The 14,948-nt window shown below is 41.0% G+C and overlaps 3 protein-coding genes across 8 annotated transcripts in view; 1 reads left to right on the top strand and 2 right to left on the bottom strand.

Annotated features, from left to right (window-relative positions):
- Window positions 1-14,069, top strand: part of eif2s1b (eukaryotic translation initiation factor 2, subunit 1 alpha b) — a 24,022-nt gene extending 9,953 nt beyond the window's left edge. Inside the window, exons 3-13 of one of the 6 annotated variants that reach the window (XM_020603844.1) lie at window positions 2,891-2,950; window positions 3,109-3,231; window positions 4,135-4,266; window positions 7,542-7,784; window positions 8,602-8,681; window positions 10,911-11,062; window positions 11,168-11,188; window positions 11,700-11,806; window positions 11,898-11,995; window positions 12,196-12,339; window positions 13,426-14,069. In XM_020603844.1, coding sequence (XP_020459500.1) covers window positions 7,544-7,784; window positions 8,602-8,681; window positions 10,911-11,062; window positions 11,168-11,188; window positions 11,700-11,806; window positions 11,898-11,995; window positions 12,196-12,339; window positions 13,426-13,551 — 969 coding nt within the window. In that variant the 5' untranslated portion in view covers window positions 2,891-2,950; window positions 3,109-3,231; window positions 4,135-4,266; window positions 7,542-7,543 and the 3' untranslated portion in view covers window positions 13,552-14,069. Of the gene's footprint in view, window positions 1-2,860; window positions 2,951-3,108; window positions 3,232-4,134; window positions 4,267-5,290; window positions 5,399-6,008; window positions 6,147-6,294; window positions 6,318-7,541; window positions 7,785-8,601; window positions 8,682-10,910; window positions 11,063-11,167; window positions 11,189-11,699; window positions 11,807-11,897; window positions 11,996-12,195; window positions 12,340-13,425 lie in introns of those variants that run through there. The other 5 variants (XM_020603843.1, XM_020603842.1, XM_020603840.1 and 2 more) reach the window with 5 other exon arrangements.
- On the bottom strand, window positions 2,510-5,859 carry atp6v1d (ATPase H+ transporting V1 subunit D). The gene is made up of 9 exons (XM_020603845.1): window positions 5,706-5,859; window positions 4,836-4,953; window positions 4,647-4,726; window positions 4,494-4,561; window positions 4,361-4,405; window positions 4,145-4,248; window positions 3,574-3,640; window positions 3,400-3,478; window positions 2,510-3,214 (listed from the first exon to the last, which is right to left on the bottom strand). The coding sequence occupies exons 1-9, from the start codon at window positions 5,744-5,746 to the stop codon at window positions 3,070-3,072; spliced, it is 747 nt and encodes a 248-aa protein (XP_020459501.1). The 5' UTR covers window positions 5,747-5,859; the 3' UTR covers window positions 2,510-3,069.
- Window positions 13,483-14,948, bottom strand: part of rbm25b (RNA binding motif protein 25b) — an 11,036-nt gene continuing 9,570 nt past the window's right edge. The window contains 1 exon segment of the mRNA XM_020603838.1: window positions 13,483-13,572. Within this exon segment, the coding sequence (XP_020459494.1) occupies window positions 13,548-13,572 (25 nt within the window). The 3' untranslated portion in view covers window positions 13,483-13,547.

Raw genomic sequence — 14,948 nt, 5'->3', positions numbered from 1 at the left:
TGGCTGCTGCGCGTTGACGGGCCGCCCCCTCTGAGCGCTTTGGCCAGGTCATCGCGCGGCCTGGCCTTTGCTGCTTCTCTCTATGCGTTTTGGCCTGTTCTTCGTCGCTTCTCGCGCGTTGAGGGGCCGCCCCAAATTGTATTTTTTGTGTGTTTGTCAGGAAAAGTAAACTGCTCCTAACATTCAGTACTATCCTATGTTGACTAAGAATAATGGTACAGATACATCGCTTGGTTCCGTTTTCTTAGATATAAACTGCATTTGACAACGTGTGATAACCTGCATTGCTCGACTTGCCAAAGCAGCTGACAACTGAATTCTTCCATTTATTTTTGTACTTTGGCCTGGCCTTCATCGCTTCTCGCGCATTGAGGGGCTGCCCCCTCTGAGCGCTTTGGCCAGGTGATCGAGCGGCCTGGCCTTCGCTGCTTCTCTCTGCGCGTTTTGGCCAGGCCATCGCACGGCTTGGCCTTCGCCGCTGCGCGTTGAGAGGCTGCTCCCTCTGCGCGCAATGGCCTGGTCTTCGCCGCTGCGCGTTGAGGGGCTGCTCCCTCTGAGCGTTTTGGCCAGGCCATCGCGCGGCCTGGTCTTCGCTGCTGCGCGTTGACGGGCCGCCCCCTCTGAGCGCTTTGGCCAGGTCATCGCGCGGCCTGGCCTTTGCTGCTTCTCTCTATGCGTTTTGGCCTGTTCTTCGTCGCTTCTCGCGCGTTGAGGGGCCGCCCCAAATTGTATTTTTTGTGTGTTTGTCAGGAAAAGTAAACTGCTCCTAACATTCAGTACTATCCTATGTTGACTAAGAATAATGGTACAGATACATCGCTTGGTTCCGTTTTCTTAGATATAAACTGCATTTGACAACGTGTGATAACCTGCATTGCTCGACTTGCCAAAGCAGCTGACAACTGAATTCTTCCATTTATTTTTGTACAGCATTTATTTGAAACCCCTCTTTATTCATACTAAATATTAGTGGTTTTAGATTTTATTTAAAAAATAAATGGTCGGAATACGCCAAACTGAGGTTTGTGAATCACACCTGAGTTGCACTAGAGAATTGTAGAAAATCACAGTAAACATTTCATGTGTTGCGTTTTGTATGTAGGCAGCATGCAGATGGGATACTTATCTAGCGGTAGCCGTCCAGTGCTCTTTTGCTTTGCTTGAGCCTGTCAGTTGTCAGGCTAATTGTGAATCCTGCTCAAACTAGGAGAAACCTCTTAGAGTTGACTTGTAACTTATTCCCAGTTGGATGCGTAGTCTTGAAGATGAAAGAACCCCTCTAATTTTATATGCCCCGTTAATGTAAGTTTATGTTCAATATTAATCGTGCAGCTCAATAAAAACGCCAGACCGGTTTGGACCTCACCGGGTCTTTACCAGCACAGAAACCTAACAAATTGTTTGCACCTGTATATTTCCAACCTGATGAAGACCCGGTGAGGTCCAAACCGGTCAACATCTTTTTTACTGAGATGCCCTGTTACAGGTAAGAGTGCTGCCTTCAAAATGTAGCTTAAATAGTAGTGCAAAGGCATTAGCAGCGAAATATACCTAAATTATCAAAAGTAAAAGTAGTCACTGTGCAGAATAATAATAGAATGCATTTCACGTTGATGTACAGTTGCAATCAGAAATATTCAACCCCCTCACCTCAAACGACATTAGTGATGTTGATGAAAGATAATGACAAGTGACAAAAAAACCTCATTAAACAGCAAAAAATATTTGACACATATTTGAGTTACTTTAACAACAGAAGTTGACAACTTTGAAGATTAAATGAAAAAGTAACGTTTAACGCATGTGCGGTATTATTCAACCCCCAGCTTCAGTACTTTGTTAGAAGTTATAAAAGATAAAGGATGCTCCACAAATGTTTTCAGTGAGTGCTGATAAGCTTCTTACACCTCTCGATCAGAATCTTTGCCCATTCTTCACGTGCAAAAGCCTCTAGCTTAGTGATGTTTGATGGCTTCTGTGCTGCAACTGCCTTCTTCGTATCCCACCAAAGATTTTCAATTGGATTTAAATCTGGTGGCTGAGAAGGCCACTCCAGGACGTTCTAGGATCTTTTTCTTAACCAAGCTTTGGTTGACTTGGAGGTGTGCTTAGGATCATTGTCTTGCTGGAAAGTCCATTGATCACCAAAGTTTAATTAGTCAGCAGACGGCATCACGTTCCTCTTTAAAATGGCCTAGTATTCTAAGAATCCATGATGCCAGGTACACAATCAAGTTTGCCAGTTCCTGCCGCAGAAAAACAGCCCCATCTCCATGCTTGACCATGGGGATGGTATTCTTCTGGTCATAAGCCTGGCCTTTTGCACACATAGAAAACTGCTAGATGCTTTGTTCTGGTGTAAATTGGCCATTCCTCACCCAGCTGTAAATACCTGGGACAAACTGTCTCATCTCAAGTTGAGCAGTTTCACACAGTCCTTTAATCTTTACATAGAAAAGCTTCTACTTTAGTGCAAATCCCTAATCTTAACAGTAAATCCAGGCAATGGTTGAGTATCCAGAACATCTTTATTTGGTCAAGGTGCTGGGCTTTGTGGACATCAGTTTTACAGTAGGGCCACATTAGGGGTTCTTTTGGAACATCCTCACGTGAGGTAACAATGACCCTGTGATATGAGGTCAGCAGTGGGAGAGGCCTCCACATACATAAACTCACACACTCTGTGAAATCTACAACCACCTTTACAGCATGCAATGGTTCTAAATGTTGTGAGCAAACCTAAGTATTTGCTTGCTGATCAGCTACACAGAATGCTTCTTTAATTTCACTCACAAACTGTGTGTAAACATATTTATATTGTTATCAATTTAATGATCTACAGGAGTGAACTGACCCCCTTGTGGTTAACAGCCAATTTGGATCTGTACAGTGACAAATCTGGAAACACACAGTACCTTTCAGCACTGAAACAACAGAACTATTCATCAAGGTAAGTACACAAAAAAACAACTTACATCACTTGCATGAGAAGACACAGATATGGCCAGAGAGGCACAGAATAAATAGAATGACTGGTGAAATCAGTGACTTTTGGCCTGTAGACGCCTGTTACTCAAACAGCAGGTCTTCATCCGTCTCCTCTGCCAGCATGTTAGCAGGTTCTGCAATGGGACCCAGCTTAGCGAGCCGGGCCGCAATCTCCAGTTCTGTCTTTTCCCTGTGCTGCTTCTTCTTCTCTTGGATCTTCTTCAGTCTGGAACAGTAGGAAGTGTAAGTATTACAAATAAAACATTTAGGTGGCTTTTTGGGATAATGTATATTAAGAGAGGTGGGCATGTGATAAGTATGTGGCCTATCAGATTACTTTTAAAATGGTATAAATCAATATGACACTTTCAGTCAAATCTAAAATACTGAAGTTTATCTGACTGTGTTTACCTGTAGAATTCCTCTCGTTCTCGTTCGTCCAGTTCTGTGATGATGTAGGTGAGGGTGCGATCAATCCGGGGAATGATCACTGCAAAGGGGGGTAAAAATGATTTGAGCTACAGTAATAATTCCTCTAAAATGTTTTGAGAAAAGACTACAAATGTATATTAAGTGTGAATTTACCATGCTCAATAGCATTCACACGGCGGTTGGTAATCTTTATGGCTTCATCTAGAGTGACAAAAGATGTCTGCAGAAAGGAGGAGGACAATAAGTATCAGAAGTCCTCAACCTTACTGAATATACAGAGAAATTCTGGAATTTTCTATTAACATTTTATTAAATATGCATTCAACTTCCAGTGATACATCAAATATTCAAAAATAAGTCCAGTATTCAAATGTTTTTCTAAGGTATCATGCAAAATGATTGTTACTATATATCATTATTATTAATGCGTTTCCATGTGAGCACCATTTTAATATTCAATTTTTATTGTATTTCTTAAGATGATCATAGGTTTTGTATTTAAAATTTGAAGCTGCAAAATAACTAGCATATACAGTATATGTAGTAGAAAGCACAATTTTTTGCTCTGAAATTAATTTGAGTATTAAAGCATAAAGTAGCATTAAATTTAAATACTCAATTATAAATATCTTGAAATTCTAGCTAAGTATTTGTACTTATGTTATCACCAAAGAGAAGTAACAAAGCTAGGCTGAATTGTCTTATTTCTAACAGCACCCTCTACCTGTAAGGAGGCTAACTCCACGAGCAGCTCCACAGCTCGAGCGTAGTTCCTCTTTAACCTGGAAAGCTGCTCTCCTCCTCTGGCCAGACCAGTCAGCTCGTAACCTGAGAGACACGGCAAGGGTGAGAACTCCCACTCACTCAGCAGTCATAAAAACACGTTTTGTTCAAATGGGATGTGAAGTCATAGCAAATCAACAAGTGAGGAAGGACTTACTGTCCCCGCCTTCTTGGTAGTGCTCAAAAACTGGTAGAGTAACACCTGGAATAAAGTCAAAATACACATGAGAACATATCCTGAAACTAGACAATAATTAGGAGAATCAGATGATGACAACTTTGATGCTAACCTGCCACATTGTCTTTCTTAGCCCGGACCTTAACTTGGGCTTTGTTGACATTCTGGATTACGGTTGTGCTGTAGATAGAAATACAATTTATAGTTACAAATGGAGCTGTACTACATATAATCCCACATATCATCATCTTTCTCTGATTCTTACCTGAAGTCTCCAGCTGCAAATTTGGCTTCAGCCAAAGAGAAGGCTGCCTCTCTCATCACCTCTCCCATCTTGGTCTTGGTCTAAAGGACAGGGATAAAACAAAGTCCACATATAGGAAACAATTCTGACTTACACTCAGCTGTCAGTTTATTAGTGTGAAATGTAAGGCATCGGTTATTTTCAACTCACTTCAATTATTTTGCGAAGGATTAGACGGAATCGCATCGAAAGGGCATCGGATTTCTTCTTGAGCAGGCTGCGGCCGGTCTGTGCCCCTTTCAGTCGAGCCTTCATGATGGTCTGAGCCCTGCAAAATCACGTTAAACAATTATTGATTATGCTGTATCTGAATCTGCCAATTTATATTTCAAGTATACCAGATTCACATTCTTTCACCTTTTGTTTCCAGCTCTCCTATTAACTGTTCCCACTGTAACCCACTAACAGGCAGCAATATACAATACGTATGAGTATGACTAAGCTATGTTCATATGCCCACCTCAATTCTATTTGCAAAGAGGGAGCAGAACTTCATCAGTCATGACAAAAACTCTTAGCCCCATACAGGTACAACTATATACCTAACCCTTCTTAAAATGTCTTTCTTTGCAGAGGTTTCAAAAAGGATCCCATGATTGTGTCAAAGTGGTAAAATGACTTGACCCTGCAGACACAGGAAACACAAGAAACTCCTCTGATCAGTAGATACTCGGGTTACCCAATGTAAAAGTCAAGACTTTAACTGTCTGGAGGTCAGTACGTTTCAAACTCCTCACACTGACAGCTGACACTTTGATGATGCTAGAAACATCACATGACAAAAGGAGGACTCTTCCTCTTTTAAACAGCAACCTGACATTGAGACACACTAAGATTAGGTTTAGATCACACAGCATAACGTGACTGATATCCTTTCATGGGTGATACCTGCAGATGTGAGCAGGAAATCATACATCTGAGAGACTAAAAACAATAAGTCAATAAAATAGCATTATATTTATTGGCAAATAAGCTATAAGTACGATAGCAATCACTGTAGCTAGCAAAACAGATGCTTACATTCTGGAGGGGAATATGTCGATCCTGTCTTTTCCAGACATCTTGTGTTTTGATCGATAACTACTATCTTTTGCTTACTTCCGTTTCCTATTATTGATACTAAAACGCTAGCTTTAATTCTAGTGCGTAAGCCTATTACTATGACAGAGAAATCGGTTATTTTCGTGCAGGATTAGCCGCATAAATGGAGCCGATTGTCGTGCTCTTGACCGACTCTCCGTGGTGATCAGCTGGCCCTTGGTCATGTGATCGAACCGAAGTCGTTCTGCACATGCGCATGTCAAAAGGCTCCGATCTTTTCCGGGTCGAAAAATTAGCACACCCTTGAGCTAGCGGGCCTGAAGTCTTCGTCGACAACTCCCAAAAGAAAATATAATCGAATAGGTGAACAGGACCAGCACATAACATTCCTGTGTATCGTTCTGTAACCATATGACACAGGTATGTGTTTGATGATAAAGGATATGTTTCATGAGCAATGGGGAATAGACGGAGCTGCTAACGTTAGCTAACTGCATGTGCTGCATGTGAGTCGTGAACCGGGTTATTAGCTAAGAAGCTAGCGGGTTTTAAACAACGGTTTTCCTCCTTAAATGCAAGTCTCGTTTATTAGTAAGTTATTAGATGTGATAATTCTCACCGGATACAGTTCCTCTTATTATTCCACATATGTAAGGGAGTTTTTATTCATGTTACCTTTCGCTCTTAAATTAAACAGCAAGGGGCTTTACGTTTGTCTCCATTGCATCATCCCATTCACAGCTAAAAATGTGAAATGTAAACTGCTAGTGTCTACGTTACCAGTTTATCTTTTCATCCTCCTTTTGTGATTTTAGGAAGGCTCAACGCAACCATTTGACCCCAGAATTAACAACGTGCCATTCAAATGGTTTTTGTACCGTTCAGTTAATATCTGAGGAGTGTTTCTAGTATTTTATCTACTGTATGACTATGGAGGGAGGCTCAGTAGTGTCTTTTGTTTAACATGTTACATTTAAATGAGTTATATTTTGTTAACAAGCTCAAGAGCTATGACAATGCACTCGGTTGTTGAGACCCCTTCAGTGAGGCAAAGATTATGGATTTAGTGTCAAGTTGTGAGCAGTTCAATCAATTAGTAGTTTTGTTTTTTTATTCCTAGATTTTTACACCCCAGCGTTGTAAAATGATGAAGTATTTCACAAGAAAGAAGCAAAGATTGGAGAATAGCCAGGAGAAATGTCAGAATTTTTTTTTTCTATAGTCATGTTGAACCACTCACTTGTGTCTGGATCATTGAGGGTTCTGACCTCCAGATTGTGAACTACTGCTTGAGATATTTTCATAATCAAATTCACAAACTAAAATTGTTTGGCACAGTTATGTTGAAGATGCAGAAAAGAACATAATTTGAAATCTACTAATTTAGTGTTGTACTGCAATAAAGGTGTGAGACTGAGGTGTGAGAGAGATTTTAAAATCCATCGAGGGCCAGGAGATCCTGAATTTTTGTCCACTGGATCCCACAATTGCCATAATGTAGCATGATTGGATTTTATTTTTAGACTCTTCCTGTTTGGTACATGAGTGTTCTTCACACTTAATACTTAGTTTCCAATTGTAGCACTTAACTGACTGCATAACGTAACATTTGTGGTCTTCAAGCATGAGTGAGATAACCTTGAATAAGTCACTATGACGTCAGGGTGATTTTCTCAGATGTAAGAAAGCTCCTTCCACAGAAAAAAGACATGCAGACTGATCATGGTGGTGTTCGACATTTAAGGAGTATTTTTGCCAACACTGCAGATACACAACCACCACCCCCCACCCCCCTTATTGCTTCTATCCCCACAGCGATGCCGGGGCTCAGCTGTCGATTTTACCAGCACCGGTTCCCAGAGGTGGAGGATGTGGTGATGGTGAACGTGAGGTCCATCGCAGAGATGGGTGCCTACGTCAGCCTTTTGGAATACAACAACATTGAGGGCATGATCCTCCTGAGCGAGCTGTCACGTCGACGTATCCGCTCCATCAACAAGCTCATCCGCATAGGCCGCAACGAGTGTGTGGTCGTCATCCGAGTAGACAAAGAAAAAGGTAGGTGCACTGACTGGTACAGAGTTTTTTTGGGGGGGGGGTTGTCAAAGTGGCTGGTGGAACAGAAAGTTGCATTTGACATCATTATAAGTCACTTAATATTTATTACCCTCATCAACAGGTTGTTGATTTGAGAAACAAGTGAATGGTTTGCTCTAAATTGTCAGTAATGACAACCACTTATCACAAATTTCCAGAGGACAAACCGATGTCGTGAAATTGCTGGTATGAGAGGAGATAAGATAACAATGCTTATTTAGTCACACAAGCTGAAAAAATATGCCTGCATTCAACTGGCGAAAAGCAACCAAGTTATCACACTTTAATCATGAGGTGTTCTGTCGATGTTCGATCAATTAACTATTTAGGTTGGAATTTTTAATTTCCTGTTGCTTAATTGCTCAGTTAATAATATTTGCATTAATAATTCACCAAACTAATGGAGCATCCCTTTATCAGCCATCTCCAGAGTTCTTGGACTACTTGATATTCAGACTCTGACCAGGGTTGGGAGGTTAAAATTACTGTTAAAAATTACTTGTTAAAAATTTATTCAGTATTTTAATCCAATTATCGTAATACAACTTAATCTCCTGGTACTTTGGGATAATGTTAATACCAAATATGCAAATTAAGATGTGAGAATTAAATATCAGTAAGATGGCTTTTGCTTAAATGTATTCCCTCTGTAACTTTAATGGAATAGTTACTATCCACTGATACCGTTCTTCCCCAAACCTGCCTGTGACAATATTGTAAAAACAGCAGATCTTTCTCTAAACGGTGTCACTGCATTGCTTTGCTATTTTCTCTCCAGGATACATTGATTTATCAAAAAGAAGAGTTTCACCAGAGGAGGCCATCAAGTGTGAAGATAAATTCACCAAATCTAAAACCGTAAGTCAATTTGTTACTGTGTTCATAGACATTATTTATAAAACATGATCATAAACTTGAAATTATAAAGGTGATTTCAAGATTCATGATTTTCTTTGCCATTTATGCATAAACACACAGTCTAGGCATATAGGAATTTTTGTGCAGGGCTCTCCTGGAGTCAAGTATAGAGTTTAAAGCCAAAAGAACAAACACCTAGTCTAAATATAACATCATCCAAGAATACAAAAAACAAGAATGCCTGCCCAAGAATACAAAATAGTTGATAAAATTGTGGATACAGGAGTAAGATAGGTAAAATGGGGAGTTTCAGATACTACACATGGTATTGCACATAGTGTAATTGTATGTGGTATTCTACTTGGTAGGGTCATCAGAATTTGCTTTATTGGCCAGGTGTGTCAGATACACAAGGAATTTGACTCTGGTGCTATGTGTATGTACATGTCCCCATGCAAGGGGCAAGTAAACAGTAAACCAGCATAAGGCTGTGTAATATAACAAAATAAGCAGTATTAACAAGCAAACAGTGCAAACAATGCAGAATAAGCAGTATAAACAGGCAGTAAACAAGGCTGACAGACAAAGGAATGCTCATTGAAATGAGATAAATAGGAATAAAAACAGAGTACTTAAAAATAGACACCTGTACGGATCCATATAATCTGTACAGTGTATATTTACAGGTATTGCACTGAGGGTTATTGTCCAATCATAATGTTGTGGGATAAGTGTTCATCAATGTGACAGCCTGGGGGAAGAAACTGTCCCTGTGCCTGGTTGTCTTGGTGCACAGTGACCTGTAACGCCATCCAGAGGGGAGGAGTTCAAACAGGTTGTGTCCGGGGTGTAAGGGGTCAGCAGTGATCCTCTCCACCCTCCTTTTGGCCCGTGAGGTGTACAGGTCCTCCATGGAGGGCAGGCTCACACCAGCGACCTTTTCTGCAGTCCTCACTGTCCGCTGAAGTCTGTACTTGTCCTGTTTGGTTGCTGAGCCAAACCAGACAGTGCTGGAAGTGCAGCGAACAGACTCGATGATTCCTCTGTAGAACTGTATCGGCAGCTCCCGGGGCAGGTCAAACTTCCGGAGCTGACACAGGAAGTACATCCTCTGCTGTGCCTTCTTGTGCCTTGAGGGGTTATTGCACAGGTTTTTCACATTTTGTATTTGCCCTCAGTCTTGCTGCAGCAGGGGAAAAGCAGTTGTAAAATCTTGTTCTGTGTGTGATGATACTGTCTGCTCTGCTGTGCCTGAGGTTGTGGGTGCAGTTTCTGTGTCTGGGCAGAGTGAAATATAATAATATATGTGAATTCACTGTGCACTTGTATGCAACCTTATTAGCAGCTTCCTCGTAACATTGCGCCAACAACATGTGGCGGAGGGGAATATGCCACCGCCCTGTGGGGGGAAATAATAACCTCTACCCTAGGGAAGACTGAGTGAGTTACAGGATCTTTGAAGAGCCTTCCTCTCTGCCTGTGTGGTGTTACCATACCAGACTGTGATCCCAGTGGTGAGGACACTCTCTACCAGTCCTCTGTAAGCCTGGGTGAGGGGGTGACAGTTCAGACCAGCTTTTCTGAGCTGCCTGATTAAGTTTAGCCGCTGCTGGGCTTTCTTCATTGTGGCAGCTGTGTTCCGTGTCCAGCTCCGCTCAGGTCAGGTGTCACCTGCAGGCCCAGGAACTTGTGGCTGTCAGCCCTCTCCTCCTCAGGCCCTTTGAGGGTCAGAGGCAGCAGAGGGGAGGGGTTCTTCCTGAAGTATTATTATTATTATTATTTCTTTTGTCTTGTTTATGTTGAGGATGATGTCATTCTCCTCGCCATAAACAATGCCGTTCACCAAGCTTCTGTAACCTGACTCGTCCCCTCTCTTTAATGAGGCCCAGGATGCTGGTGTCATCAGCATATTTAATCATCATGGTGTTGTCATGGTTGGAGGCACAGTCGTGAGTGTACAGGGTGAAGTTTGGGGCTGACACAGCAGCCTTGCGGTGAGCCTGTGCAGATTGTGAGCTCAGCAGACACCCGCCCTCCCATTCTGACCACCTGTGGTGATTTCCTTTAAGCCAAATATATTGTTAAAACGAGACAGGACCAGGTGCATGACCACTTTTCCTTGACAAGGAAATCTCTTAATTATCAACAACTTAACCTCTCTTTGGATTTCCTTTATTTGTAAACTTTTTTTGGTTTTGAATTTGAAGACTCAGTATTTTCTGTTTACAGGTGTACAGCATCCTGCGACATGTGGCAGAGGTGCTGGATTACAGTAAGGACGAGCAGTTAGAGAGCTTGTACCAGCGCACTGCCTGGGTCTTTGATGAGAAATACAAGCGGCCAGGATACGGAGCTTATGATGTCTTCAAACAGGCAGTATCGTAAGTTCTTGCAAGCAGTTTTCACACCCTTATTCTGTATTTACTTCATGGAAGTACAAAGATTAAAATCACAATTTGATACTGTCAAAATTCTTTTCCAAACAGATCAACAAAGTCACTGGAACGGTAATAGCAGTATTCTTTACTTGCAGCAACGAGACAAGTCCATCATGAGCATACAGAGTTGTCTGAATGAGCTTAGTCTAACAATCACAATATATAGGAGTTAGTTAATCAAGTTGTAAAGTAGGCTTAAGTAGCAAAACAGAAGTTGAAGAGGGTTGCCCTGTTAACCCCTTAGACACTAAACAAGCTATTGCACCTGTTTGTCTTCGCAGTATATGGCAGGCTTCCTCTAAGTCTGGAACGCCATTTGGTTGAACATATAACACAGAGTAATAAAACAGATAAAAGCATGTCCTTCAGTTCACACAAGCAGTGTCTCACAGGTCTCTGTTCTGAAAGTTTAAAATCCATTGAATAACATATAGTGATATATATTGATTAAACGTTTAAAACATATTGAATAATGTAATCCTCCTGACAGATACTGGTGGTGGCTTTAAACTTAATGTATTTACAAAGTGAGTGTTAACTTCTTTGTCAAATATAATAGAGCATATCCTCCATCTTCCAGAGATCCAGCCATTCTGGACGGTCTGGACTTAACAGAGGAAGAGAGGGCTGTGCTGATCGATAATATCAACAGGCGACTCACGCCACAGGCTGTCAAAATCAGAGCAGGTAAAAGGCCACTGCCCAGTTTTTATTACAGCATCTAAGTTGATCTTAGGATATGAAGTAACAAGTATCCTTTTTCCTGCTCTACCTGCAGACATTGAAGTGGCATGTTACGGGTATGAGGGCATTGATGCAGTGAAAGAGGCTCTGAGGGCTGGGCTCAGCTGCTCCACAGAGGCAATGCCCATCAAGGTAATATTCATCCCTCCCTTTGTGCCAGGTGATGATTCCCTGTCTTCAGTCATCACCTGAAAACGTTTTAACCATGGCACTGTGTTTTGACTACATGCAATTCCCACTTTGAAGTGTGACCTGACTACATATGCTGTCATCTCATTTGGGTAAGAGCTGCTACTGTACATGTGTATCTGTTGCTGTCATGTGGTCAACAGATCAACCTGATTGCTCCCCCTCGCTACGTGATGACGACGACCACTTTGGAGCGCACAGAGGGCCTCTCTGTGCTCAACCAGGCCATGGCTGCCATCAAGGAGAAGATTGAGGAGAAGAGAGGTGTCTTCAACATCCAGATGGAAGTAAGTAGCTTCACCTTTTTTGTTCTGTGTGCATCTCTTGAGTTTTCAAAAGTTCTAGTAAGGCTAAGGTATGGAAGTGCACTGCATTCACCAAAATAAAAATAAATCTTGTAATTATGATTTAGCATCTCATAATTACAGTCAGATGACAATTATCTTTTTCTTGTAATTGAGATAATGCTGCAGAACATGCCTGAAAATTATCAGGTTTTAATTCTTTATTATCCAAGTAATTCAGTGATAGTTATCAGTACATCCCATGGTGCATAGCAGAAGTGAAATGCTGCATACTTGGTGTTCCAAAATGTAAACAAATATAGCCTACAAACACGCCTCAAATTTGCTGCCTATAGTGTAACTCACTATAAACATAACAGGCGTTGGAAAGCTTCAGAACCTGCTTATGTTTTTAAGATTGCTTCAGCATTAATGCACTTCTGTAACAATGTCCAGCAGAGCAAAAATTAACTCTTTATAGGTAATTCGGCATACTTGGTGTTCCAAAATGTAAACCAATATGGGCTAAAGGTTGCCCCCAAACTGCAGCCCACACTTTCTCTCAGTATCTCTGGTAAAAGTATGATCTGTGCACGATTGAACTTTTTAATGTGACAAGATCCTGATGTTTGTATCTCGGAATTATGAGAACACCACAAACTTTAATAGTCATCACTCGTGCAAACAGATAAACTTTGACAAGAAACAGGAAGTTGCCATGGATACAGCATGTTACAATGTAGGCGCCATTTTGCTATGTAGGGTTGGATGTGCTGTCAGGACTACATAATTACCAAAGAAATCTCAAAAACCCAATGTTTCTCAGGTTGTGAAGTTTTCCAACTCCTGGCTTGTTTTTAAGTCTATATTTGTTTACATTTTGGAACACACAAGTACACCACATTAGCTGTTAACAGTTCGCTTCTGCTATGTGCTATTAAATGTACTGTATAGTACATATGTAGTGTTAAATGCCTACAATATATCATCACAAGATCCGGTTTTCATAATCATGATAGTAAGTCAATTATGAGAGAAAGAATGAGATCCCAATCTCATACGGTATGCACAATAAACTGTCCCCTTCAGCCCAAGGTGGTGACCGACACAGATGAGACAGAACTTGCCCGGCAGCTGGAGAGGTTAGAGCGGGAAAACGCTGAGGTAGATGGAGACGATGATGCCGAGGAGATGGAGGCAAAAACGGAGGACTAGAAATCTATCCTTGGAGGAATGCTGGTGGGGAAAAAAAAACAAAAGGAGAAAATGTGGACAGACCTGGCTACAGTCACTCATTCCAACAGATGTTAACTTTCACATTGCTAATATTACCAGGAGTTAATAGCTCATTGGCAAATGTCCCAGTTTGTTCAATAGCAGGGTTTGTCTCAGAGGATGGTAATACAAAATGCCATCTTCTCATCCTGACATGGAAACAAGGAAAGCTATATTTCAAATGACTCTAAAACAAGCAGTGGCCTTTACTTACCTTTCGCTTAAGATCCCAGTGTCTTCAGTGTCCATGGCGCTTCATGTGTGGCTGGTCACTGGATGTGACTGATAAAGGGGAAAGGCATAGGCTCGTCTCTTCTACACTAGGCAGTGGTGAGTTTTTTTTTGTTTTGTTTTGTTTTGTGCCGTTCCTCTTCCAGGTTAAGGGGGTTTTTACTGGCAAAACCTGCTCTTGTTTAGCTCACATAGCATCAATAAAGTTCTGGAAGTTTTGATCTCAATGCGTCTTTGTCAGCTGCTACAAATCGACTAGTAGTTACATTGCTAGTTGTTTGAGAACAATACATTTTCACCCTGGTTGCAATTTAATAAACAGTGAGGAAGTCCAAATTCTAATTCACAAACTGTTATAAAAATCAATTTTATTTAAATGTTCACCACTACAAAAACAAATGGAGAGACTCTTCACAATTTCAAAAACATTTCATTCATTTTCCTACAGTGGTTATGGTGTGTGTGTGTGTGCGCATTTACAGCTGTAGGGATGTCATCACATGAGAACGTGTGGGTTTCGACAGACATGGTCTGAGGGCATGAAGGTGCCAACGAGTTTATCAGGAATGTGATAAGAAACATGTAAAGGAAGGGAAAGTTTTTTGGCCACTAAAAAAAAAAAAAAAAAAATTAAAATCAATTTTTTTTTTTTTTTTACAGTGGCGCTAAACCTCTTTTGTAAACATGCTTACTGAAGAGAAATAAACAAGTTGATTCTAAAATTAATAAAAATCCTTGTTGTAGATGTGCAAACTCTGACCAAGTTCATTTAAACCCTTATTCAACTGCAAGCCAGATTTCACACCTTAATTAAAGAACAGTTTGAAAGTCTGGTAAACTGCTTGTAACATTCCTGCAGACAGACTCTTCCTATAGAATGGATACTGGCATGTATACAAATTAAAGTGTAGGAGCAAGAGACCCTAACAGGCAACAACAATGGTCCTGGGTGTCAGCAGCTTCTTTTACAATTATTATTATTATTATCAAACAATGGTGTATTGTATATGCACATACAAAAGAACACAGCAAGCACCTGCGAATAGAAATGGTGGAGAATGTAGCCTGAGTATGTTGAGGGGAAAAAAGAACGACCTGAACCTGTG

The sequence above is a fragment of the Monopterus albus genome, unplaced genomic scaffold (assembly GCF_001952655.1).
Source record: "Monopterus albus unplaced genomic scaffold, M_albus_1.0 scaffold63.1, whole genome shotgun sequence".
NCBI lineage: Eukaryota > Metazoa > Chordata > Actinopteri > Synbranchiformes > Synbranchidae > Monopterus > Monopterus albus.
The sequence above is the reverse complement of the archived record's forward strand: the minus strand, read 5'-3'. Positions and strand labels throughout refer to the sequence as shown.

Coding starts and splice junctions, on each gene's coding strand:
- atp6v1d (XM_020603845.1), bottom strand. CDS start 5,746: ATGTCTGGAAAAGACAGGATCGACATATTCCCCTCCAGAAT. Junction 4,562..4,646: donor TTTGCAGCTGGAGACTTCAG/GTAAGAATCAGA, acceptor TTCTATCTACAG/CACAACCGTAATCCAGAATG. Junction 3,215..3,399: donor GAACGAGAGGAATTCTACAG/GTAAACACAGTC, acceptor CTACTGTTCCAG/ACTGAAGAAGATCCAAGAGA.